The sequence below is a fragment of the Bacillus rossius genome (assembly GCF_032445375.1).
Source record: "Bacillus rossius redtenbacheri isolate Brsri chromosome 4 unlocalized genomic scaffold, Brsri_v3 Brsri_v3_scf4_2, whole genome shotgun sequence".
Classification (NCBI taxonomy): domain Eukaryota; kingdom Metazoa; phylum Arthropoda; class Insecta; order Phasmatodea; family Bacillidae; genus Bacillus; species Bacillus rossius.
Window position 1 is genome coordinate 17,982,736 of NW_026962011.1, and position 21,798 is coordinate 18,004,533.

The 21,798-nt window shown below is 36.3% G+C and overlaps 1 protein-coding gene across 1 annotated transcript in view; it reads right to left on the reverse strand.

Moving 5' to 3' along the window:
• The window catches only part of LOC134542320 (lachesin), a 588,254-nt gene that overhangs the window by 134,387 nt on the left and 432,069 nt on the right, over positions 1-21,798 (reverse strand). Inside the window, exon 4 of the mRNA XM_063386470.1 lies at positions 16,340-16,446. Coding sequence (XP_063242540.1) covers positions 16,340-16,446 — 107 coding nt within the window. The remainder of the gene's footprint in view (positions 1-16,339; positions 16,447-21,798) is intronic.

Here is a 21,798-nt window from a genome sequence, read left to right on the forward strand (position 1 = left end):
AACGTGCGAGTTCGAGTCTTGTCTCCGGAGGTGACGCTAATTTCCTTGAGCACGAATCCGTGTTGGCTCTGGAAACCTTGCAGGTTACAATACATCTTGTCGCTAGCAATGCTCGGTCGTTACTAAATTATTATCGAAAACGAAACAGTATTTATGTCAGAATTTTCACAAATTTGTCTCGACAATTGTATGATTGTATGATGCAAGCCGATCGTGAAGTATCAGACAAAAAGCATAGGTGTTTGGTGGAATATTTCCGCTAGTCGTTATCTCGACAGTCGATGATGTTTGAATTTATTCGTTCATCCTGTTTGGAAACGTCAAACACCGTTAACGGAGCCTTGTTCTTGAAACTGTCGGGACTCAGTATCGGTGACTGTCTCCGCCCATAGTAAGCTTGCTGAAACTTGGCGTACATTTGATATGCGAGAAGAAATCTTCCACTTTCAAAGTTCATGTTCATGTCAACGTACGGATAACTTTCGCTGTTTAAAAATATTTTTACATTTCGTATTTGACAGTTATCGAATACGGAGCGACTTACTCCTGCATTGAGCTGTCTTTCGGTCTGAAGCCCGACGATGATGTATCTTGGTTTTTCCGTAGCGAAGCTGGACTTTACTATCCAATTGATACACTGACAATGAGGCAAGCCAGAATAAGTTTCCACGCTCCAGGATCGGAATGGCACATCGAAGTTCTTGCCATTTTCTATGTTCTTCAACATCTTGACTCGTTCAACGGTGCTCACTTGGATGTGGGGCAGCATCCACTCGATAGACTGTAGTGTTAGCGAGACATCTTGAGGTTTTCTCCGTGTGCTTCCTATTATTCTTGTCAATATTATGGTGGTTTTCTCCGTGTGCTACTTATTACTCTCGTCAATATTATGGTGGTTTTCTCCGTGTGCTCCTGATTATTCTTGTCAATATTTTGATGGATTTCTCCAAGCGCTTCCGATTATTCTCGACAATATTTTGATGGTTCTCTTTTAGTGCTTCTCATTATTCCTGACTAGACATCTGATGGTTTTCTCCGAGTGCTTCTGGTTACAGTTGAGAAGTTGATCTTTGCATGAAGAACTTTTTACCTAATGAGTTATTTCATTTTTTCCTGTGATGCAATTAAATTGATAATTTCTGGTACTAAATCCGAACTGCCAACATTTTTATAAGGTAGATTTAAAAAAAAAACATTACTCAGTCCAAAAATATTTGATAAGATGAATAAGAAACACTATCACGAATGACGAACTTCCTTCTCCTTAATGTCTAGCGAAGCCTTCCTTCTTTTTCGATCGTTAGTGAGCATCCCGCATCCCACATAAAATAAATAATATTTACCTGCAAGCAAAATATGTCGACATCTGTTGATGACAGTAAGATCTACTTGCATCAATTCGCTTTGCATTAGATAACTTAACTCTCGCTGATGAAATATTTAAAAAAATTCTATTTAAGAAATGGTTCTAATTGGAAAAACTGACAGATTGTGTCTAACATTAGTCACAGAAGCTACCATGGATCATGGTTTGTTATCTGCAGCTGAATCGGAAGAAAGCCGCTATAGATACTGTAGCAAGATTTTTGTCATGAGAAGGAATGCTAGACGTCATGAGAAGAATGATTTTGCTAAAAACCCACTACGCAAAATGTTAAGCTGTAATCGATGTAGCAGGTTGTTAACACGAATTGACAGCTTAAAAAGACATGGTAGAACATGTAAAGCCAAGTCTACTTACGGCATAGAGGACATCGATGGATCCACTAAAGAAGAGTGATCTGCATTACAACAATAATTTTCCTTGTCCTGAGCGTGATGGTATTAGCTCACCCGATCGTGACGAAGAACATAAATTTAAGGATGATGATGGCTTCGGGAAGACTGAAACTAATGGAAGTATCAACACCGTGAAAAGTGAGAATACATTCAAGCCTATATTCAGTAGATCCTCCATAATTTGTAAAAATGATGGACTCCTAAAAAAAGCATGAAGACGATGAAGACACTTCGACATCAACGATATCGAGTTCTTACGGAAATCTGGGTGAAGACGATGCCTTCTGCGGTGATTGCTTCAGTGACTCCGAAGCTGGCGACGTGATCGAAGACTGTGCTGAAGCATCTAAAGCATGCAAGATCGAAGACTGTGATGGTGTACTGAGACCGAAACGATGGAAACGACGTGTTATAATAAATAAATCTAATCAAGCTTGCGATGATCGCTGGCTCGATGATGAAAGTTACCCTAAGGTTGGTGTTAAAAACGAAGACACCAGAGATCATAATATTTATTATAAACGTGCAGGGAAGATGGTGGCAGAAGAGATTGATTACACATCATGGAACGATCCAAACATATTGGTTGACCGGCTAAGACTGTTGGTGGCATCTGTTCGTAGAGGAAACTACTCGCATATCGAGGAAGTATCGTCCATACTTAAAGAACTGCGGAAAGCTGGCTACTTAAAATAATAATTTGTTTAAATGACTGTCATGTGTCTACTATTGAAAAATAAATGAATTATTTATATTTAAAAAAATTATGTTTTATTTCTTGTATTCTGATGTCCAACTAAGCCTGTGTTCCGATACTGTATGTGTGATCATTCCGTTTCCTGTATGTTCGTTCCGTTTCCTGTGTGTACTGTGTGTACGTTCCGTTTCCTGTGTGTACAGTGTGTACATTCGGTTTTTTCCCTGTGTGTACTATTTCTTCATTTCTTTTCCTGTGTGTACTGTGTGATCATTACATTTATTGCACGTAAATTGCATATATTGCGCGTACATTTCGTACATTACGTGTTGGAGCTGATAGAGCTTTTGGAGCCGAGTATACTTGTATCCTTGTAGCTTCAAAGACATGTAGTTTCGTAGCCACGCGTTTTTTTAGCCATGCAGTCTCGCAGCCATGTATAACTCGTAACCAGCTAGATCATTTTTAGACTCGTAGCCTTGTGGCCTCATAGTCTCTTAGACACGTAGCATTCTAGCCAAATATCATTGGAGCTGTTGAGACAAAAGGCAGTTGGAGCCAATGACTGTAGGATCCAATGACTTTGGAGACTTTGAATATTGGAGCCAATGACTGATGTAGCCAATGACTATTGGAGCCAATGAATATTGGAGCCAATGAATATTGGAGCCAAAGACTGATGGAGCCAATGACTATTGTAGCCAATGAATATTGGAGCCAATGAATTATGGAACTACAAACTGATAGATTCATAGACTGATGGAGACATTATATCCTAACTTAACATTGACGATCGCATCCTACCGAGTTGCATGTACGTGAAAATGTACCTCCTTTTCGTTAAATGAACTTTCGTTTTGTAGAATGTGCTTCCTTTATATTGATGGTGCGTCCAAAATGAGCTGCCTTTTCGTTGATGGTGCTTCCTTTTTTGTTGATTGGGCGTAGTGAAATATGCAGTGACTGAATATTTACTAGTTCAAAACCTCTTGGTGTTACTAAAATATTTTCAAGGTTTTTTGGTCCTTCAGTATGTATAAAAATGTCACGATGGTCTAATTGAATATAATTAACTCACGACGAAGAAGGTCATGCGGTCCGGAAATGACTAGCCTATACGTCTGATATTGTTTATGAGCCGGTCTCATGGTCCGGAGACACTTGGTCTATATGTATGGATGGCTTTGTGCATGAACGGCTTATAGGTTATTCAGATTATCGAAAAATTAAACTTACATGTTAGGCTAATCGGTACTGTATTTAATTGGTTGGTCAGGTATATTGACTTGAGTGGTTTTTCGTAGAGTGAATGATTAATAAACTCCACGAAAGGTAATGGAAAACAGAATCTAATTTTTTTTAATATTTAGTTACAACTGTCACTGGTCAAGAATCGAACCAAGGACAGGAACTGATCTTATCAATTTGTAAATTAATAATTGATTTTTTCGGTGAATTTTGGAATTTTTCCCGCATTTCTAGCCAAATAATTACATGATTTCAAGATGGCACCCAAATTTGAAGATGGTGGGCACTTCAGTAATAATAAATGATTACTGCACAGTAGCGGGTTAGAATAAAACTAGCATGATGGTAAGACGAGTACACACACAAGATGGTGTCCTCCAGCAGACGAAAACAAGATGGTGGCAATGACCACTAGCAGGCGGTAGCTCCTGGTAGCATGTACTGAACATAAAAATGTTGGATCCATGATGTTTGTCAAGGTCTAAGTCAAAGATCAAGATCAAGGTCAAGGTCAAATTTCAAGGTCAAAGTTCAATGCCAACAGTTGAGGACAAAGTTATGGTTACCAGAAAATTATACTAACATGGTATCAGCACACTCTTTCAGACGAAAACAAGATGGTGGTCTCCAGCGGATGAATACAAGATGGTGGACATGTCGTCATACCAGCTAACGGTATATATACCTGTATACCTTGGTATTGGTGGCAGTAGATCAGTCTGTAGTTGGCTTCTGTGGAGGAAGGATCTGCAGTTTTTTTGCTCTTAGCAGTTTCGAACCAAGGACAGGAATCGAACTAATCAATCGGTATTCTAATAAGTAATTTGTTTGATGATTTTTGGAATTTTTCTCGAATCTCTAGCTTTAAAATTACGGATTTTCAAGATGGCGGCCGTCACGAAAAGTACAACTGTGGTTTTTTTAAGATTTTTACTATTTAATTCGATTGATTAATTTTTTTAATGATTTTTACAATTTTTACCGATTTTCTAACATAAAAGTTACAGATTTTCAAGATGGCGGACATTACGTCATACTAACTGATGATATATATGTTATGAAAAAAGTGGAGTTGGTCAGTCTGGCAGCAGCCACCGTGAGGGAGGTTCGGTCGCCATTTTTATTTTTATTTTTGTTCTCACCGGGTTCGAACCGAGGACTCCGAGCTCCATATCGTAAAAGTATGTTTTTTTTAAAAAAAAAATTATTAAAATTTTAATAATTGAATTTTTTTGTATATTTAAAAAAAATTTCATTAAAATCGAAATATAAATAAAGATTTTAAAGATGGCGGCCGTAACAGAAATTGCAACGGTGACGTCATAATCCAAGATGACAAATTCCATGATGATGTCAGAGGCTTATCGGAGGCTGTAGACATGGATGCTTAAGCCTCTATATGGATATTTCTAGCCGCTGAGATTTTTAAGGACTAAAAACGGAAACTTTTCCCTCGAAACGGGAATTTTTCCCTCTAAAAGAGAAATTTTTAATTTATCAAAATTTTTGAGATTTTTTTGTTAAATTTTTTTTCCAAAAAAATTGAAATTTTGGCGATTTTTGAGGATTTTGGGGCAAAATTTTGGACAATTTTGGCAAATTTTGGAGGTAAATTTTAAGGTCAAAGTCAAAGGTCAAGGTAACACTTATCCAATATGGCCACCGTGACGTCACAATCCAAGATGGCGGTCGCCTACACAGGCTCCACATCCTGGACCCTGTGCCCGGAGCCCCCAAAACATACTACTATAGTGCATCGTATGAATAATTTGGCCCAAGTCTAAAGTTGTTTTCTTTTTGTGTATCCGCAAGTATGCGATTTAGGTTTCTTGTTTATGTAGTGTTGCTTTTTATGTTCAGTCAAGCCACCGCCTTTGTGTAACTGTTTTTTCATTACGCATCGTTTTCGTTTTAATGCAGCGCGTCGCTGACGTCTGCCCCATTAGCATTATAACGTAAGGTCTGAGGGACCTTAATTAATCACCAGCCGAATAAGTACGTCACCATAAGTCACGACCACGAGATCACTAACGCGTGATGCGACGAGGCGAGGCTCCAGGATCAAGAAAGGCCATGTCTTAAGCAGTGAACGTACGAGGATCAATTATCAATAAAGACAATCGTACCCGAGCTACCTCAATAGTCATTCGGTATTAGCAGTCTCTGTTAGCATATGCCAGAGGTTCTCCGTCGGGTCAACACCTGCAATATTCCGGCCACGTGGCAGTTATATGCCCAAGAAGAGTCACAGGTCTACCTGCGGACTACTTCGCAGGCCCGTTATTAAAGTTAGTTGGCGCCCTCATCAACATCAACATCAGCAACTACTCAGCAGAAGGCAGAAGGTCGTCAATACATGCCCCTAAACGAATGCTTACAGAATATGTGTGTGAGTGTGTGTTTCGGAGGAATAGGTGACAACATAAGCTTTCACTTCATTAAGAAAATGGCCAAGGAAGTAATGCCAATTAGTACATTTTCAAGTATCAGTGTAATAAAACTTCTACAATTTAGATTGTATCCCTCAGTTGAAATATTATCCCTGTGCCATATTCCTCTGTTGAGATCGTATCCCTGTTGTATACTACCTTGCTTTGTACCTTCTAATAAATTCAAGCAAAGGGAAGAGTGGGTAAAGTAGTAAAGACCAGTCTTTATTGGTGTTTTTCTCAAAATCTTACTAGCTTAACTCAAAAAAATTAAAGCACTTTATGGAATCATGAACATTTACTTTCAAACAAAAGTTTAACTCACAAAAAATGCACAGATAGTTACAGTTTTAGTCATTAGAAAAAAAAATATTCAGTGCTCAATGCAAGTTACTTTGCAAGAAAAACTAATGGCAGCAACTGGTCAATATGTTATTCAGGTATTTCAATAAATTATAGGATATTTTGCTTTAACAAACATATATTTTTAAAATCAAGCGACAGGGATTTGATATAGCTTAAAATGTTTTAATAAGTTTGTATTTAACGATATGTTTTATTTGCCTTAAAGTTTTATATAAGAAAGACAATTCTATTGCATTTTACTACTTAATAATACTTAAATGACATAGTCCCCGTCCTATCGTGCTGACAAGTTTCAGTGCCTGTACATGGTTCAGGCACACGTTCTCAGATAATTTGTTCTTTGCTTATCCTACAACATAACAAAGTTGCATACTCATAATATATTTTTTCTCTTAATACTGCAAGCTCGTGAACTACCTGTGTCAATCTGGCTTCGAAAATCCAATTCAATGTCGAATAAATTATTTTACGTACTTGCTGAACTCCCATGCTCAGGTATAGCTGTGGTATCAGAAGTGCGTCGTGAGTATGCATTAATGTGTTTGAATGTGTATGCGTATTTGTATTTTTTTTTTGTTTATGTCTAGGTTGTATTTTCTAAAATATCATTTCACATTACAGTTTTGATATCTTTAAAATTATATCATATTTCTAAACAACCTTTATTAAATTTTATTTTTTAATATCTTACACGTTAAATCAATTTTACCTTATTTTGTGCTGTTTCTTTTATAGGGATTTTTTTTTTTAAATTTAGTATGCATTTTATTGTTTGTAAGTATATTTCGTTTTTCCTGTCTATGGCTTTTATTAATTTTCTCTTACGTGTACCTATCTGCACTGTTAATATTTATGTGGAAAGTTTAGGACAAGCTGGCATGCCTTAAATTCGAAACATGAAACAAGCAAATAAAATAAAACCTAAACGGCGTTATAAGGCCCCCGTCTCTTCCCCTTAGATCTCTGCGCTACTCTTCGGTCGCGGATGGTAACTGTACTGAACTAAGCATCTTGCCAGGAATTCGGCACTCTCTCGATCGCCATGCAAACAGTCTGCAATTGGCTTTTCATTTGTCACGGTTTAATTAGCTGTACAACATTTAACATAGTTTTGCTTATAAGAACCTTATACCACATTTGCTTTTCAAAGGTTTTGTATACGCGAACACACAAAAAATAATGTGGTGTAGTGTTTATCATGTAACTTTTCTCAAATTTGCAAGTTATATCAATGTTCTTCGTATCATTCTACCACCGTTGATCTTCCAACAACGTTTGCAAAAAGATTCACGCGTTGGCCAGTGATCATAAATAAACATCATGTGAAGTTTTGCAAGTGAAAGTTGGGACATGAATACCACTGGTACTACTATTGAAAACTATAAAATTTGAAACAATTTACATGAACACAGACTAGACTGTATATCAAATAATATATCGAAAATTATTACTTTTAATATTTTTTTGTAAACTCAAATTTATAAAAATTTAAGTTTTACTAAAATAAACAAAAATGTTGCCTACTTTATCTTTAATTTATTTGTAAAAATAGATAAGTAAATTTATTGTTCATGTTTGGTAAACATTTTCAGGAAATTTTGCAGTGTTTAGTTTTTGTAAAATTAATGCTGCTTAACTGATTATCAAAAATATTTTAAGTTATACTTCTTTAAGCACGTTATGAAAAAAATTATGAGATTGAATTTTTACGATGCGGGCCCACCATGCAACGAAACTGTTACAGGAATAAAAAAAGGCGACATACAAATAAAAATTATTCATGGGCTTTCAAATCATATACTTAGTGATTGATATCGAATACTGGTCTATATAATGGAAAACGTATATTTAATGTGAATATTATTGATTGAAATTGTATCTATAAATTTTTTCAAGTCTATTTATATAAGTGAGTTTATGTCTCTGGATGTATAATTTTTTACATAATAAAATATAAATTATTAACATATTTTCTAATAAATGTTTAAAATTAATAAATTTTAATAAAAAATAATCTTTTTTATTAATTTTCATTATAAATTTTACTAAATAAAATAATAAATTTTATACAAATACATTAATATAGAATAGTTTATATATATTTTAATTTATTTTATTTTATGGAATTTAGACTTTACTAACCGAATTTATAATATAACTCCAGCCCTTTTGTTATTATATTCATATTAATTATTTGCATGCAAAATTAAAGTTAGTTTTTCTTTACGCAAAGTAAGTATAACCTCTAACGCGCGTACGTAAGTACACGCACCCGTTATTATCATCATTATTTAGTTACACTTATTCGTTTTACTACGCAGGGGCCCACAACACAATAACAACTCTTAACACAGAAGCGCGCTCTGGAACAGTAGACGGCGCCCTTCGCGTTGTCGCGGACACGAAACAAACATGTTCGTCGCGTATTTGCGAACGGAACGAACCGCCGACCCGGTGACGACGATGACAACGGGTGTTGAAGAGGGACTGGAGTGTGTGTGTGTGTTCGTGGGTGGAAGGAAGGAAAGGAGGGAGATCCGACGAAGACCCATTTTCCGTCCGCGATCGCTCGCGCCGACTCGGGGACAAACCGCTTGTCACCCGGTGTTTCGGGAGCCTGCTCCCCGGGGGAAGGGTGGTGATGCTAATATCCATTAGTAACGTAACGCCGCCATTGTTCCCGCTAACTCCCCCCCGTGATCTCCTCGCGGGGTCCTGGGCTTAACCAGTTTTCCAACACGCGGGTGCCGACAATGGGGGGTGCGGCCTCCCTTAACCAGAAGAGGTTGCGGAGGGAGGCGAGATGCGCCTCCGACCGTGACGTCACCTGATGAATTGTTGCTGCTCTAAGTCCGCGGGATTCCGAACCTCTATCCCCTCCCCCTCCGACCCTATCACTCTCTCTCTCTCTCTCTCTCTCTCTCTCTCTCTCGCTTCGACGCACGGACCCGTCCGCCTCATTGTTCGCGGACGACGACGACGCCGCCACAGCGAAACCCCTCGCGACAATGGGACGTCTCCCGCCTGTCGCGCGCCCCCATAACAGTCCCCGGCCCGCGCGGTTCTTGTGTTCCGCGACGCGACACCGGCCCGGAAGAATGCTCCCCCGGCAATTGCTGCCAACTGTGCGCGACGGCTTCAGCAGCAAAAACTAACAACAAATGAAAAATATTCCCCTAAACTTTTCAACCTGCGTTCATGGTGCCTCTGTGGAGCCTATAGATTACCACTCGTGATTCATTTTAAGATTCTTTCACAAACCGCAATTGGGATAAAATATGAAATAAAAATGTGACCGAAGAAGCTTGGATGCCAAAATTTGTCCAGCTGAAGGGAATCAGAAAATTAATATACAGTAAATGACCATAGCGCTTTTAAACAGGACAAGTTTTATATACTGCATGCATTACTTTGTACAAATTGCAGTATACGTTTAGTTTACGTTTGGAGACAGTATTTTTTAAAAATTATTTTTAAATTGACCTAAATACGTTGAAAATACATTTTTCCAACGTTTTTTTGTGGAAATAGCGCCTAAAATGTTAACGGATTTGAATATATCTAGTTTTCTCTTGTGACGTAGTTGGACGATAAGAACAATACATATACCGTATACCGGCAAAGTTTACCGTTGTTTAAGTTAGCATGTAGGCTAATGTTGCGGCACCTTCAAGTTGATTGCAGACTCGCATTTGATTTGAGTCATCTCAGGCTTAGCTACGGAGGTGGGGGAGGAATGAGCTTGCGAACATAGTCACAGAAATGTGATATTTATGCAGTTACAATGGTTTCGGTTAAAAATAAACAAATTTATTTAATTTTATCTTCCCATGGCAGATATATGGATGTATAATAATATATTTGTTTCAACAAACTATAGTGTTTTTTATTTACGAATATAACATTTTTCATTCATAGGTCTAGTTATGAACTATTTACAGAATATAAAAATTTAAGTATAATAATGTGGAATTATTTATACAAAAAACGTATAGTAAAAAAACAGAAAAACACCGGTTTTATCTTCAAATGACCTTCAAATTTAAAAATAAAATTTAAGATTAATTTTTTTTGTCCAACAGGCGAATAATTCATCACAACTTTGTATAACTGAAAGCCTAAGGCGCTCTCTTCTTTCATTTTCGTAATGACTATATCCAAAAATTTTCATCCCTATATCCTAAAAGTTTTGTCATAACTATATCCTAAAATTTTCGTAGTGACTATACCTATCCTACTAATTAGGAATAGAAAATTTAAGACAAATAATTATGTTATTACTGATAAAAAAATATGACAAATGATATCAAACACCGCATGCTTTTAGTTTTACAAAAAAGTTGTGCATTATTCGGCTGTTGAACAAACAATTAAATTCAAAATTTATTGTTTAATTTTTAGTTAATTTAACAATAAAGACGTTTTTATTTCATTTTTAACTATAAGTTTTTTTTTAAGTTTTTAGTCTAAATAATTGTTGCCATTTTTGATACAGTTATCATTATCATATTTGTACTTCGTTGTTTACCACAGATTATTAGCATTTCAGCACTACCATAGAAACTGCAAACAGTGCTTTTTGCTTGTCAGTTAAAAATTAAACAATTAAATAACAAACTTTGATGGTTTTGAAAAAAACTAATTTAAAGGAAAACTGATCTAAAGACGTAAATATGTTGTGTCGTACAGAAGAAAAGTTCTGCTCTGTCCGATATCTTGTTAAAGATTCTCGGGAACCGGCCAGGGTAAATGTTTACGGGAGGCTGCCCCAAATGACGTCGGGCTCTTTGTCTACTCGACCCCTTTCACCCTGCAACCCGCCCGAACAAGGCAAATAAGCCAGGCCAATGGACTCTTTATGGCCACCCTTTCCACACCCCATAGACGCCCACCCTGCGGAGACAATGCCCACCCCACCCCCCAACTCTCAGGCCGAGTGGATCGAAACGCTCGATTAGGAAAGAGAGTTGTTTAAAAAGGGGGGAGGGGGAGGGTGTGTGTGTCGTGGTTTGCAAAGCCGCGCGAAGGATAATATTTGCGCACTCCCGGCGTCTACTGTTTACCACCTCGTCTGGACGTGGTAGATGAGCTCAAACAGGTTTGATCATTTTCCCTCGTCCGTCGGCTCACCATCCTGTCGCATCCGTCCGTTTACTTCTTCCCCCCTTCCCCTCCTCTCTTTGGTTTATTCCTCACCCCAACCGTCTCGTCGAACACGAACCGATTTTTCTTACCACCCGCCAGCTCTCGAAGGAACCCCCTCCGCCTCACCCCTTTTTCAACCCGGCGGCTTTAAACACCGTTGCAAGTGACGACTCCCACGATGCTTACAAGTTCCTTCCCCGAAGGATCTGCCCGTAGCAGAAGGGGGAGGGGAGAGGGGGGTTGGCATTCTTACAGCCCCTTTCTCTCCGCCAACACTGCAACCCGCCAACCACGGCTCTGAGCTCTTCTCTTTAATAGAAAGCTTATGAAATTCTTACTTGAACAACCAGCAACACAAGAGCGGCGCGTTTCCCGACAGAAGTTTGTTCTTTGGCGTAAATAATTTCATCCACCCTTTGAAAATAAGTTATTTTGTCTCTTTGTTATCTTGTATTTCCATGTTAATATTCAAGTGTTTTCTCCATTTTCTAAAAAAATTAAAAAATTGATATTAATTGACAATGGCCTTTTTTTTTATCGAATCAAACTACAAGTAAATAATTAACCTTTATAAATACTAAGATATACATAGCTATTGGCCAACTTGGGTTTAAGCTTGTCCCATTAATATCGAATAGTTATAGTAATAGCATAAGAAAATTACTTAATTGTAATTCAAGAAGTGACTTGAATTTCACTTTCACGTAGCCTAAAGTCCAATTCATAGAAAAGAAATAGAACAGATTCACTAGTGAACTTACTTTTTAATATAAATATTGATATCAATATCAGTTTATAAAGATAATTGTAATCAATTATCATTTAGTGATATGAACCAATAGAGCTATACAATCTGTTCATTATTGTATTTTATTTCTTTATTGTGTCATCAAATAAAACTTTGATGTTTTATTTCATGTTTCATGTTTCTTTTAAATACGTTGAAATGGTTTCACATTTACTAAAATACAATCAGTCATTAATACGAGGCAGTGAATTTGCATTTTGTATACAATTTACCACTAATACTGCCTTTAAATGAATTTTATCGGTATTGTTAATAAATACTCCAATACACACACCTCGGTCTCACACGTCATGTTGAATTTTTCAATTTCTCGTCATTACTGCTATTTAAGAGCTAGAACCTAAATTCTAAGAGAATTATTTTCAACCGACATTCAGTAAATGTTATATAACGGGTGTTCAAAGTAGCGCAAGTTGTCGTTATTATAATCTTTTGTGCGAATTTTTACCCCGATTAAATTACACTAAGTGAATACCTTTTTGAAAGTATGCGTTGCAGGACAACAGATGCAACGGAGGTTTTGTGTTAATATTTCATGAAAAGCCCTTAAGTAATAATGAATAGAAAATTAAAAAAAAAGAATAACTGAGCGAGACTTTAATAATTCGTCAACAAAGTGCAAAAATCTAACCTCGGTACACGGTAACGAGCAAATTCGAGTGTTCCGATGTAGTTCATGCCAGCAAATAAACTTATAATATGAAACTGGGACACAAAATCTTAGGTAAAATTCTTTAAAATATGGCTAGATTGATAAGTATACTGATCAATAAAATAGTCGCTTTTCAGGTACCTACACACCAAAATTCCGAGACGCGAATCACACACATTCTGCGCTTGCCGCTAGAATTCGTTGCCTGAATCGTAAACGTTGCTTGCCACCATCAAACGCAGATAGCAATAATTACCAGCATGATACAACCGGAAATTTTTAACTGTAAGAGACGGCTCCGATAAAACCTGGGTTTCGTCCCTGATTTGTGACAAGAAATTTTACAAAAATTCTGCCTATATTTTAAAAATTCACAAAACAGTAAATAATTTAAAGTTTGCGCACACGTTAGAAGTTATAGGACTCCTATGGAATTACTAAATAATTAACTTGAAACCTTACAAAACATTTATAGGATGAAGTACATATATGTGTTTTTTTTTGTCCAAACGACTGAAATCATTATGAAAATACTCCCTACAAACAATATTTAACATTATTGAGCTGAATCAACACTATTGTTACATAATACTAAATTATTGAACTGAAAAAGTAAAAAGAGAATTTCCAGTTGCGAGATTTAAACCACGTACCGTGTGGATATTAAGCGTGCGCTCTACCGTTGGTTTGCATTGAGAATATTTGTTATATTTATTTAATGCCAGTTTCCTTAGGTACTTTTAAACTTGAGATTACGTTTTGCTATAAACTATTTTAGTTTGCCAAATATATTCCGGGGTATTTTCACTATGAAAAAGTTTCAATTGGTACAGTAATACGTTTTGTATGTCCCCTATTGTTTACGAAAGTGACAATATACGGGTTATGTTTCTACACGTCGATCCACCATATTAGCTTTATAATTCCGTTCATCGACTTCCATTACTTTATCACGTGATTACTCATACCAAATTCAGTATACCAACAGCTCAGATGTTCACAGACATAAAAAAAAAATTCTACATGGCGTGCGAGATGACCGAGCCGTAAGTTCAAAGCGAAACAGTATACACACACAGTAGTTACAAAACATATAGAGAAACGACACCACAGAAGTTTTTTTCTTACGTTACAAAAAAAAATAAAGAACAGTTACACCTACACAGAGACAGGGGTGCTGTGTATGTGCGATAGAAGTGTGCGCTAGACCAATGCTATGGGTGCAGCTATACGCTGGGAGGTGCTTTCAAGTGCCACTAGGGTGCCATCAGGCCTAGAACTCAGGCAACAAGGGTGCGTCGGCATGCCAACAACGGCGCATCGTGAGAGTTCTACTCAAGTCACAAATTTCCATGCAAAGTGTTGTTGGATAGAAAGGGGGGGGGGGGTTCTTTCTCCTACTCCGCCGCTAGCCTCCGCCGCTAGCCTGCGGCGAGACGTGGTGTAGCATTTATAAATATAATCTTGTGGGCTCCGTCAGAGATTTTTTTTACCGGGGAAAATATTACGAAAAATGTTTACCTTTGCATCCTCCACCCATCAGAGATTTACCATTTGCTTGCTCACTCTCTCTACCTCTGTATGAAAATTAACATTAGATGAAAACACAATTTCAAACAAATCGGGTTAACGTTTTCCTATATATTTGGGCTACATCATTTAAAAGTACTTTACCCTCATACCCTGTTAAGTAATGTCTTATTAATTTTTTTAAAATATTTGTGGTAATCCAGGTGCACAGAAACTGACTAATAAAATACAAAAAAGAAGGATTCGAGCGTACCTTAGATACACCACGTCTTCATGGAGTAGTTTCCAAAGTCTTCACAAACCCGTTTAAGGCATTAGAAGAAATGGTCACATCTACACAAGTAATACAGCTACTCTTAGAAAGAATAACAGCATCGCTGTAATAATGAGTCAAACAAAGTAATCACTCCAATTTTAGTTACATATACATGCTATGGAAATTTTTGTTGATTGTTCATGCCTTGCCAAGTAGGTTATGTTTAATTAGCATGCATGGCCTAGGAATAACAATTCCTAGACATTTTTCTTCTGAAGTTACTTTATGAAATTTCTCAAATATACTCGAAGCAATATTACTACATGTTTACGGTTATTATTAACAAATTACTTGGAGTCCACACTATTGGCTGATAACAGCTAATAGGGCCAAAATGTCCACTAACAACACTATCATACAAATTTAATCAGTAGTTTACTAATGATTTTATCTATATAATACTTTAAAAAATCGATATCAAGACAAATCTATGTTCGTGGCAAGTAAAGTGTTTAAGAATTAAAAAAAAAATAGTTTTTTCAAACTTCTTATAAATAATTCCGAATTTATATAAATAAACATAACTGTATAAAACATTTATAACGAACGAGGCACAATCTAAGATTATAATTGTCGTTTCTATTTTTTTTTTTAATTGTTTGAGTTTTAAACACTCTTAAATAATATTATATCTATAAAAGAAACTCTCGATAAAAAAAACACTTAAAATTTTCTCAAATGTTAACTCATTGCAATAACATATGAAAGTTTTAGATGTAGTTATTTTTACCTTCCGAAAACTATCACCTGTTTTTCGTAAAATTTGCCTAATACGTTTTCAAAATAAGCGTCCTAAGCCAACAATGTGTTTTACATACATACATCATAATTTTGTAAAAAAAAAATGTTTTTATTAAAGTTGAAATGATTGAAAATGAAAAAAAAATTGAAGTTGTGTCCGGTTTGTAAACGTTAATTAAATCAAATTCATGATATTAAGAACAATTTTCAATTAGTTTTCATTCATCCACTATCCTTCCGTGGTTTTTTTTAATAACTGGCCAAATTTACCAACTAGAAGTATCATCAGCACACTTGTCGGTCAAACAGCCAGATCAGCAGGGTTTGGTTCATCCCCCCTTTCTTTACCAACACGCCATCTTCCGAAACGAAGGTCCCACTAGCCGCAGACATCTTGGCCCCGTCGCAACAAACAGAGCGGCAAATATAGTGGCTTGAGGTGGTGTTTGGGGTCGAAAGAGTGGGTGAGAGGGTGCGGTTTTGAGGGGTGTGTCACAAGTGCGGCAGTCCGTGAGAAGAGTGAGATAGATAGAGAGGCAGAGATAGAGAGAGATATATATATAGAGACAGAGACTTGTTTGAGAAGGGGCTGGAGACGTACCCTGGCTGGAGTGAGGTCGGAACTCACCCTGTATCCGCCCAGGTTGTTGACCACGCACGTGAACATGGCGTCGCGGCCCTGGGCGATTGTCACGTTCTCCAGCGGGAACTGGAAGTCGGGCTCGAAACCGAGCGCTGGAACAAAAAATATATCACCACTGTGAGGTGTCTCACCCTTAGTTTGCAGTACGGAGAAACTGCCACCCGTAGTTGCCACATTTATACTACCATGCGTTTTAACACTAAAAACCGTATTTTTTTATACCATCGTAAGTAACAAGCTATTTTTTTTTAATTTGACTAGTTTATGATTTTTGTAAGTAAAATAATGCCTTTTATCAGTTTTATTACAGTTTTCATTCTGATATAAAACAATCAATAATTAACGAAGTATATATTATTTCAAGAACTAACAATTTGTAGCAACCTAACACTAGTTTTATTCCATTAAATAAAAAATATGCTTAAACATAGCAAATTTTTTTACATACAATGATATAATTTTTTTTTAGAAAAAACTCTCGTCCAAAATGCCGTGTTTAAGTGACCTCTGTTTATATAATTTATGAAATACAACAAGAACATCGTACTTCCAAAATTCTCATTCCAAATTTTCTCTTACAAATCACAGTATTTCAGATACATTTAAAACAATTTCCATTACATTGTTAAATTCTGTCTTAAATTTTTGTGCTGCTCTATGGTGTACATATCACCACAGAGCACGCACCAAATAAGGACGGCGCTAATGGCATAAATGGTGTGATGGAGAGAGAGAGAGAGAGAGAGAGAGAGAGAGAGAGAGAGAGAGAGAGTAAATTCCCATTAAAATGCACACTGCAAACAAACATTAAAAGTGTTGGGATTACTTGCCTTTTACTAAAATACGAAAATATTACTTTCTCATCCATAGTTGAATTTTTACAACTTTTGAATTAAAATGGCCAGATCCTCGGTGGCCTTGATTTACAATCTGTCACGTTAATGAGACGTAGATTGTGGTTTGAGTCTCAACTCTCACCATTAATGAAATTAATGAGCACCAAATATACACCAAAATAATTATATAAAAAAAAAACGTTAGATTTTGTGTGACACCGTGCGATATTAAACACCCCGGTAACCTTAAATAAATTCAGTTACCCAAAAATTTAAATAAGTTTTACTGTCCGAAAATTGTGGAAAAAATAATTTCCTAGCACTGAAAAGCATTTAATATATTTTAAATGTCGATTGTGTTTAAAAATTGTACGTGCCATAAATGTGGAAATAAAATTTTAAGTGTGTTCCATAGGTCCAAAACCAACGAAAGAAAATACGATTATTTTTTCATACAATACATCTCATAATAGTGTAGACATAATGACGAATAGTTTGCACAAGTTGATACTAGTATTCTTCGTGTTCTTAATTTTTTTTTTTTTGCAGTGATGCTGAATATTTGTCAAAAATGTTGAAAACAGCCAAGTTTGTTAATGATTTACAGTTAATTGGAAAATAAATAATAACAATAAAACAGCATTTTTATAAACATAACTAAGTAAAAAATGGTTTTAGTTACAGTTTTAAATTTTGTTTGATTTACAGAGAAATGTTGGGATGGTGGACCCAGATCTATACTGTATACTGTTTATTCGTACAGGATGTTACCAAAATACGGGTTTAAAGTGTTGGTACATATGCAGGAATTGAAGATGACATATAGGCCTAAATGGCAATGAATATACAGAGTGGACTACGGTTTTTACGTAATTATTACTGATTTTGTTTCCTAGTTACGAAATTGCAGTGTCAGATAGACTCCGCCCATCTGAAGCATTATTTTGTACGTTTCACCCTCAAACCATTGACTTTGAAGCCCATTAAAAACTCTTACAGTTTACAAGTTATTCCTTATGAAGTGATTGTATATAGCAACATCTAGCGTGTTAAACCAGCGACACGCCTTAACATACGCTTAAAAGCAGATACTAACGAAAAACAGTTTTATCTACTGTAAATATCCATAATATCTTGAGAAAACTTGCTCATCTCTTACTAACGGAATATTTTGTGGGATTAATTTTTCCTTTTATGTTCGTGGTAATTATCATATTGGATGTATATTAGGTTCAGAAATTTAAGGTCATCATTATTATTATATAGAGGAGTAATTCTATATTCTTGTTTATTTCTTAGTAAAAACAAAACGATCATTTCGGGTTATAAATAGTTGATGAAAGCTAAATTTTATTTATAATTTTTAAATTATTGACTTACTTGTTATAAATTTATAAATTTCGTCACATTCCCAATTCAATGAATTGAATAAAATCCTAAATTTCTACTTTGAGCCAATTTTTCTTTTGAAATGATATGTCTACGTTATCTAGTTTACGTTGCAATACGTCACAGCACGTGCTTGCATTAAAACTTGGGAAGCTGAACTTAATATGAAAAAGTTGATGGGAAAACATTAACTGTAGCTTATACAGCACATTCAGACGTAACATTTCTGTAAACATTTAGTATATATTTTCACTGTCGGATTCAAAGATTAAAGAAATCGTTTGGAAGAAAAATGTTTATAAAAGGGTGTTCAGAAGATATAATAGCCTACTTACTACTTATTTCTTTGAGTGGTTATAACGTTATTCGCGTTGACCCTTAAGATTCTGTTAGTTTTATCTAAGAATAATTTTGAATTTGCTCAAATGCAAAGGAATGACTCCTTTAAGATTTAAAAGCTATTTCGCGCGCAAAAAATTTCACCATCCATCCTCACATTGTATGTGAATGCAGTATAGCAAATACAGTTAATCATCTCTTTCTTCCCAATAGTCATACATTACCCTAATTTTACCGTTCGACATTCATGTCATAGATTTACACACCAGGATTATAATTTAACAGGTGAGTATTATAATGCTTAAATCATTTATGACATCCTATTAATACCTAAACAAAATTCAAAATAAAATGTCGTTATGACTAATAAAATCGCTCAGAATATTTTCTAACAAAAAAATTTATGAACTAAGAACTGTTTTTATTTGACACTTTAAGGACTTCTCCAAGAATTTCTTATTTTTTACATTATAATTGGGAGATGTAAGCAGTTTTTGCGTAGTAACTAAATAAATTACATTACGCTACCAAAACATTGATAAATACAGACTTTTAACTTACGCTTTTTTTTACAAATAGCCCCTCTAATAAATTATAATTTTTTTTTGATGGTGATTCCAATTGAAGAAACACATAAGACATCTCGAGTATCTACATCACCGCTAGCATTAAACGTTCTACAATTCACTTAAGACCAATTACCACAAAACAACGTTATCCAGCATTCATTTCTGTATCTTCCATTCCGATGCCTAATAATATTATTTTACCTCATTTTACCTCAAATTAAGTCTTCGAATTGAGATGGGCACTAAAATAATTTACGGTGATAATGGGGGATCTAAACGTTATTTCTTATTGATATTTACAATGTCGCGTATGAGGGAGAATGAAAAAATCGGTGTTCAATTCAAATGCTCATTGTGATGCTATGATGGTCAAGTTTAAAATTTAATAAACAAAGTCTAGCTTTGGAGACTTCTTTTTAAGGTGTCATAAATTTATTAACATGCAGTAACCTCGGAGAGATCTTCCGATGTGAAGTGTACTGTGTCACATAACTGCCAGGCACGTGATGCACCCTTTCAAAAGGGACCGAAGGGAAGACGGCGCGAGAGCTGCTGGTAAACACCTGGCGTCGCCGCGTGGCCTCGCCATTCATCACCTCTCCGTGACCTGGCTCGCCTGGGGGGTGTTGGCAGGGGTAGGCAAGTGCGGGGGTCGGGTTTAGGAAGGGGCGAAGGGTGTGATCCCCGGGTTTCGGCGGGGTTGTCACTCCTGATCCCTTTCCCTCGGTTATCCAGCCGCCGCGGATCTCTAACCCCGAACCTGCCCGACGGCTCATCCTCCCCTACCTTCTCAACCCCCCCCCCTCCTCCTCCACCAAGGTTCCACCGGTTTCCCCCTCATCAGAACACCGCGGCGATCGAAAACGCTTACAGACGCCGCTCCGCTTGTTTTCCGAACCCCCTCCTGGCGCTCGGCGATTTCTGCCGGCCCGATCTCCGATACTTTCCTCGCGCTGCCTGCTCTCATCCCCTTTGCGACGGAGGGTGAAACTCCCCTCCGGGAGCGAGGCGTTGAAAACATCGCCAAGCCTTGCGGCGGGAGTTCCCTCATGCTTGGTTGCACCGTTAAAAAAAAATAAATAAAATAAAAGGAAACTGTAACGTTACAAACAATTTTTTTTGTAAGTACAAAAAAAATATAGCCATTTTTATGCATTTCGACAAAGATAGCTCTTTGGTCCACCGCTGGTTTGTAAGGTCTGCAGGCGATGTTTTGCAGTGTCACAAGACATGCGAAGGTCCTGGAAGCGACTCTCTGTTGACGAAATTCTAATGAGCTACTTGTCACTCACTAAAATTTATTCAATTGGTCGCAATAATCCATGCCACAATTTTTTATTTATTTTTTTTTATTTAGGGAACGAGCATGTAGTTACGCGCTGGGTTTGGCGAACGACAAACCCAAAAATTACTATAAAAATGTCCGGATGGTATTTGAAATTAAGTTACCATCTACCAGCAGTGGGCGCAAGATCCCGAGTCCATGTATGAGCGCTCACAGGCGTTCGGTATCAGTACAAAAAATATACTTTGACTCAACTTGTAATTGTACAGATGATACAAGATTTAAAAAAATAATTTGTAACATTACAAACATTTGTACCTTTATAAAAAATAATTCAGTTCAATTAAAAAAATTTTACTGTGTGGGAAGCGCGAACAGGTAGGTATAACGGTTTACAGCTACAAAACATATATGACTATAGATATGCAGTTTTAAAATACCAACTAAAACGGCAGAAAATACCGCCCGGCCTGCATGTACACAGTAAAATTATTTATTTTATAAAGTTACATTATAGGCAAGCTGCGCCGTTAAAAATTAACATAAAATAACTCACGAAATATTCAACGAATAATGTGTCTAAAAAAAAGGTGTGATCATCGTAGTTTCTGATAACCATATACTCGGAGAAATATGCCTAATTTGAAATTTAGTCCAATATTCTGTTGTAAACAGGATAAACATGCAAGAGGAAGGAAAATAAATACAATAAAACAATAAGTTTTCATAATCTGTTTGAACACTCCAAGTTGATAGATTATTGATTCTTGTGTATAAACTCATTAAGCAAAATTTACGAAGAGATTTGAGAGTTTACAAAGTTCTCTGTGTAATCTGTGCCTGGTGTTGCTAGTAAACCCAAGGAACAAAGGTTTTTAGCAGTTTGTCAAAAAATTTCTTTCTTCGATGCTACGAATAAAATACAATGCTTTACCTAACACACAACTGTGAGACGCGCTAAAATAATTAAATGAATGCTGTAATTACAAATATACACGTATGATCATAATTTGTGTTACTATAATG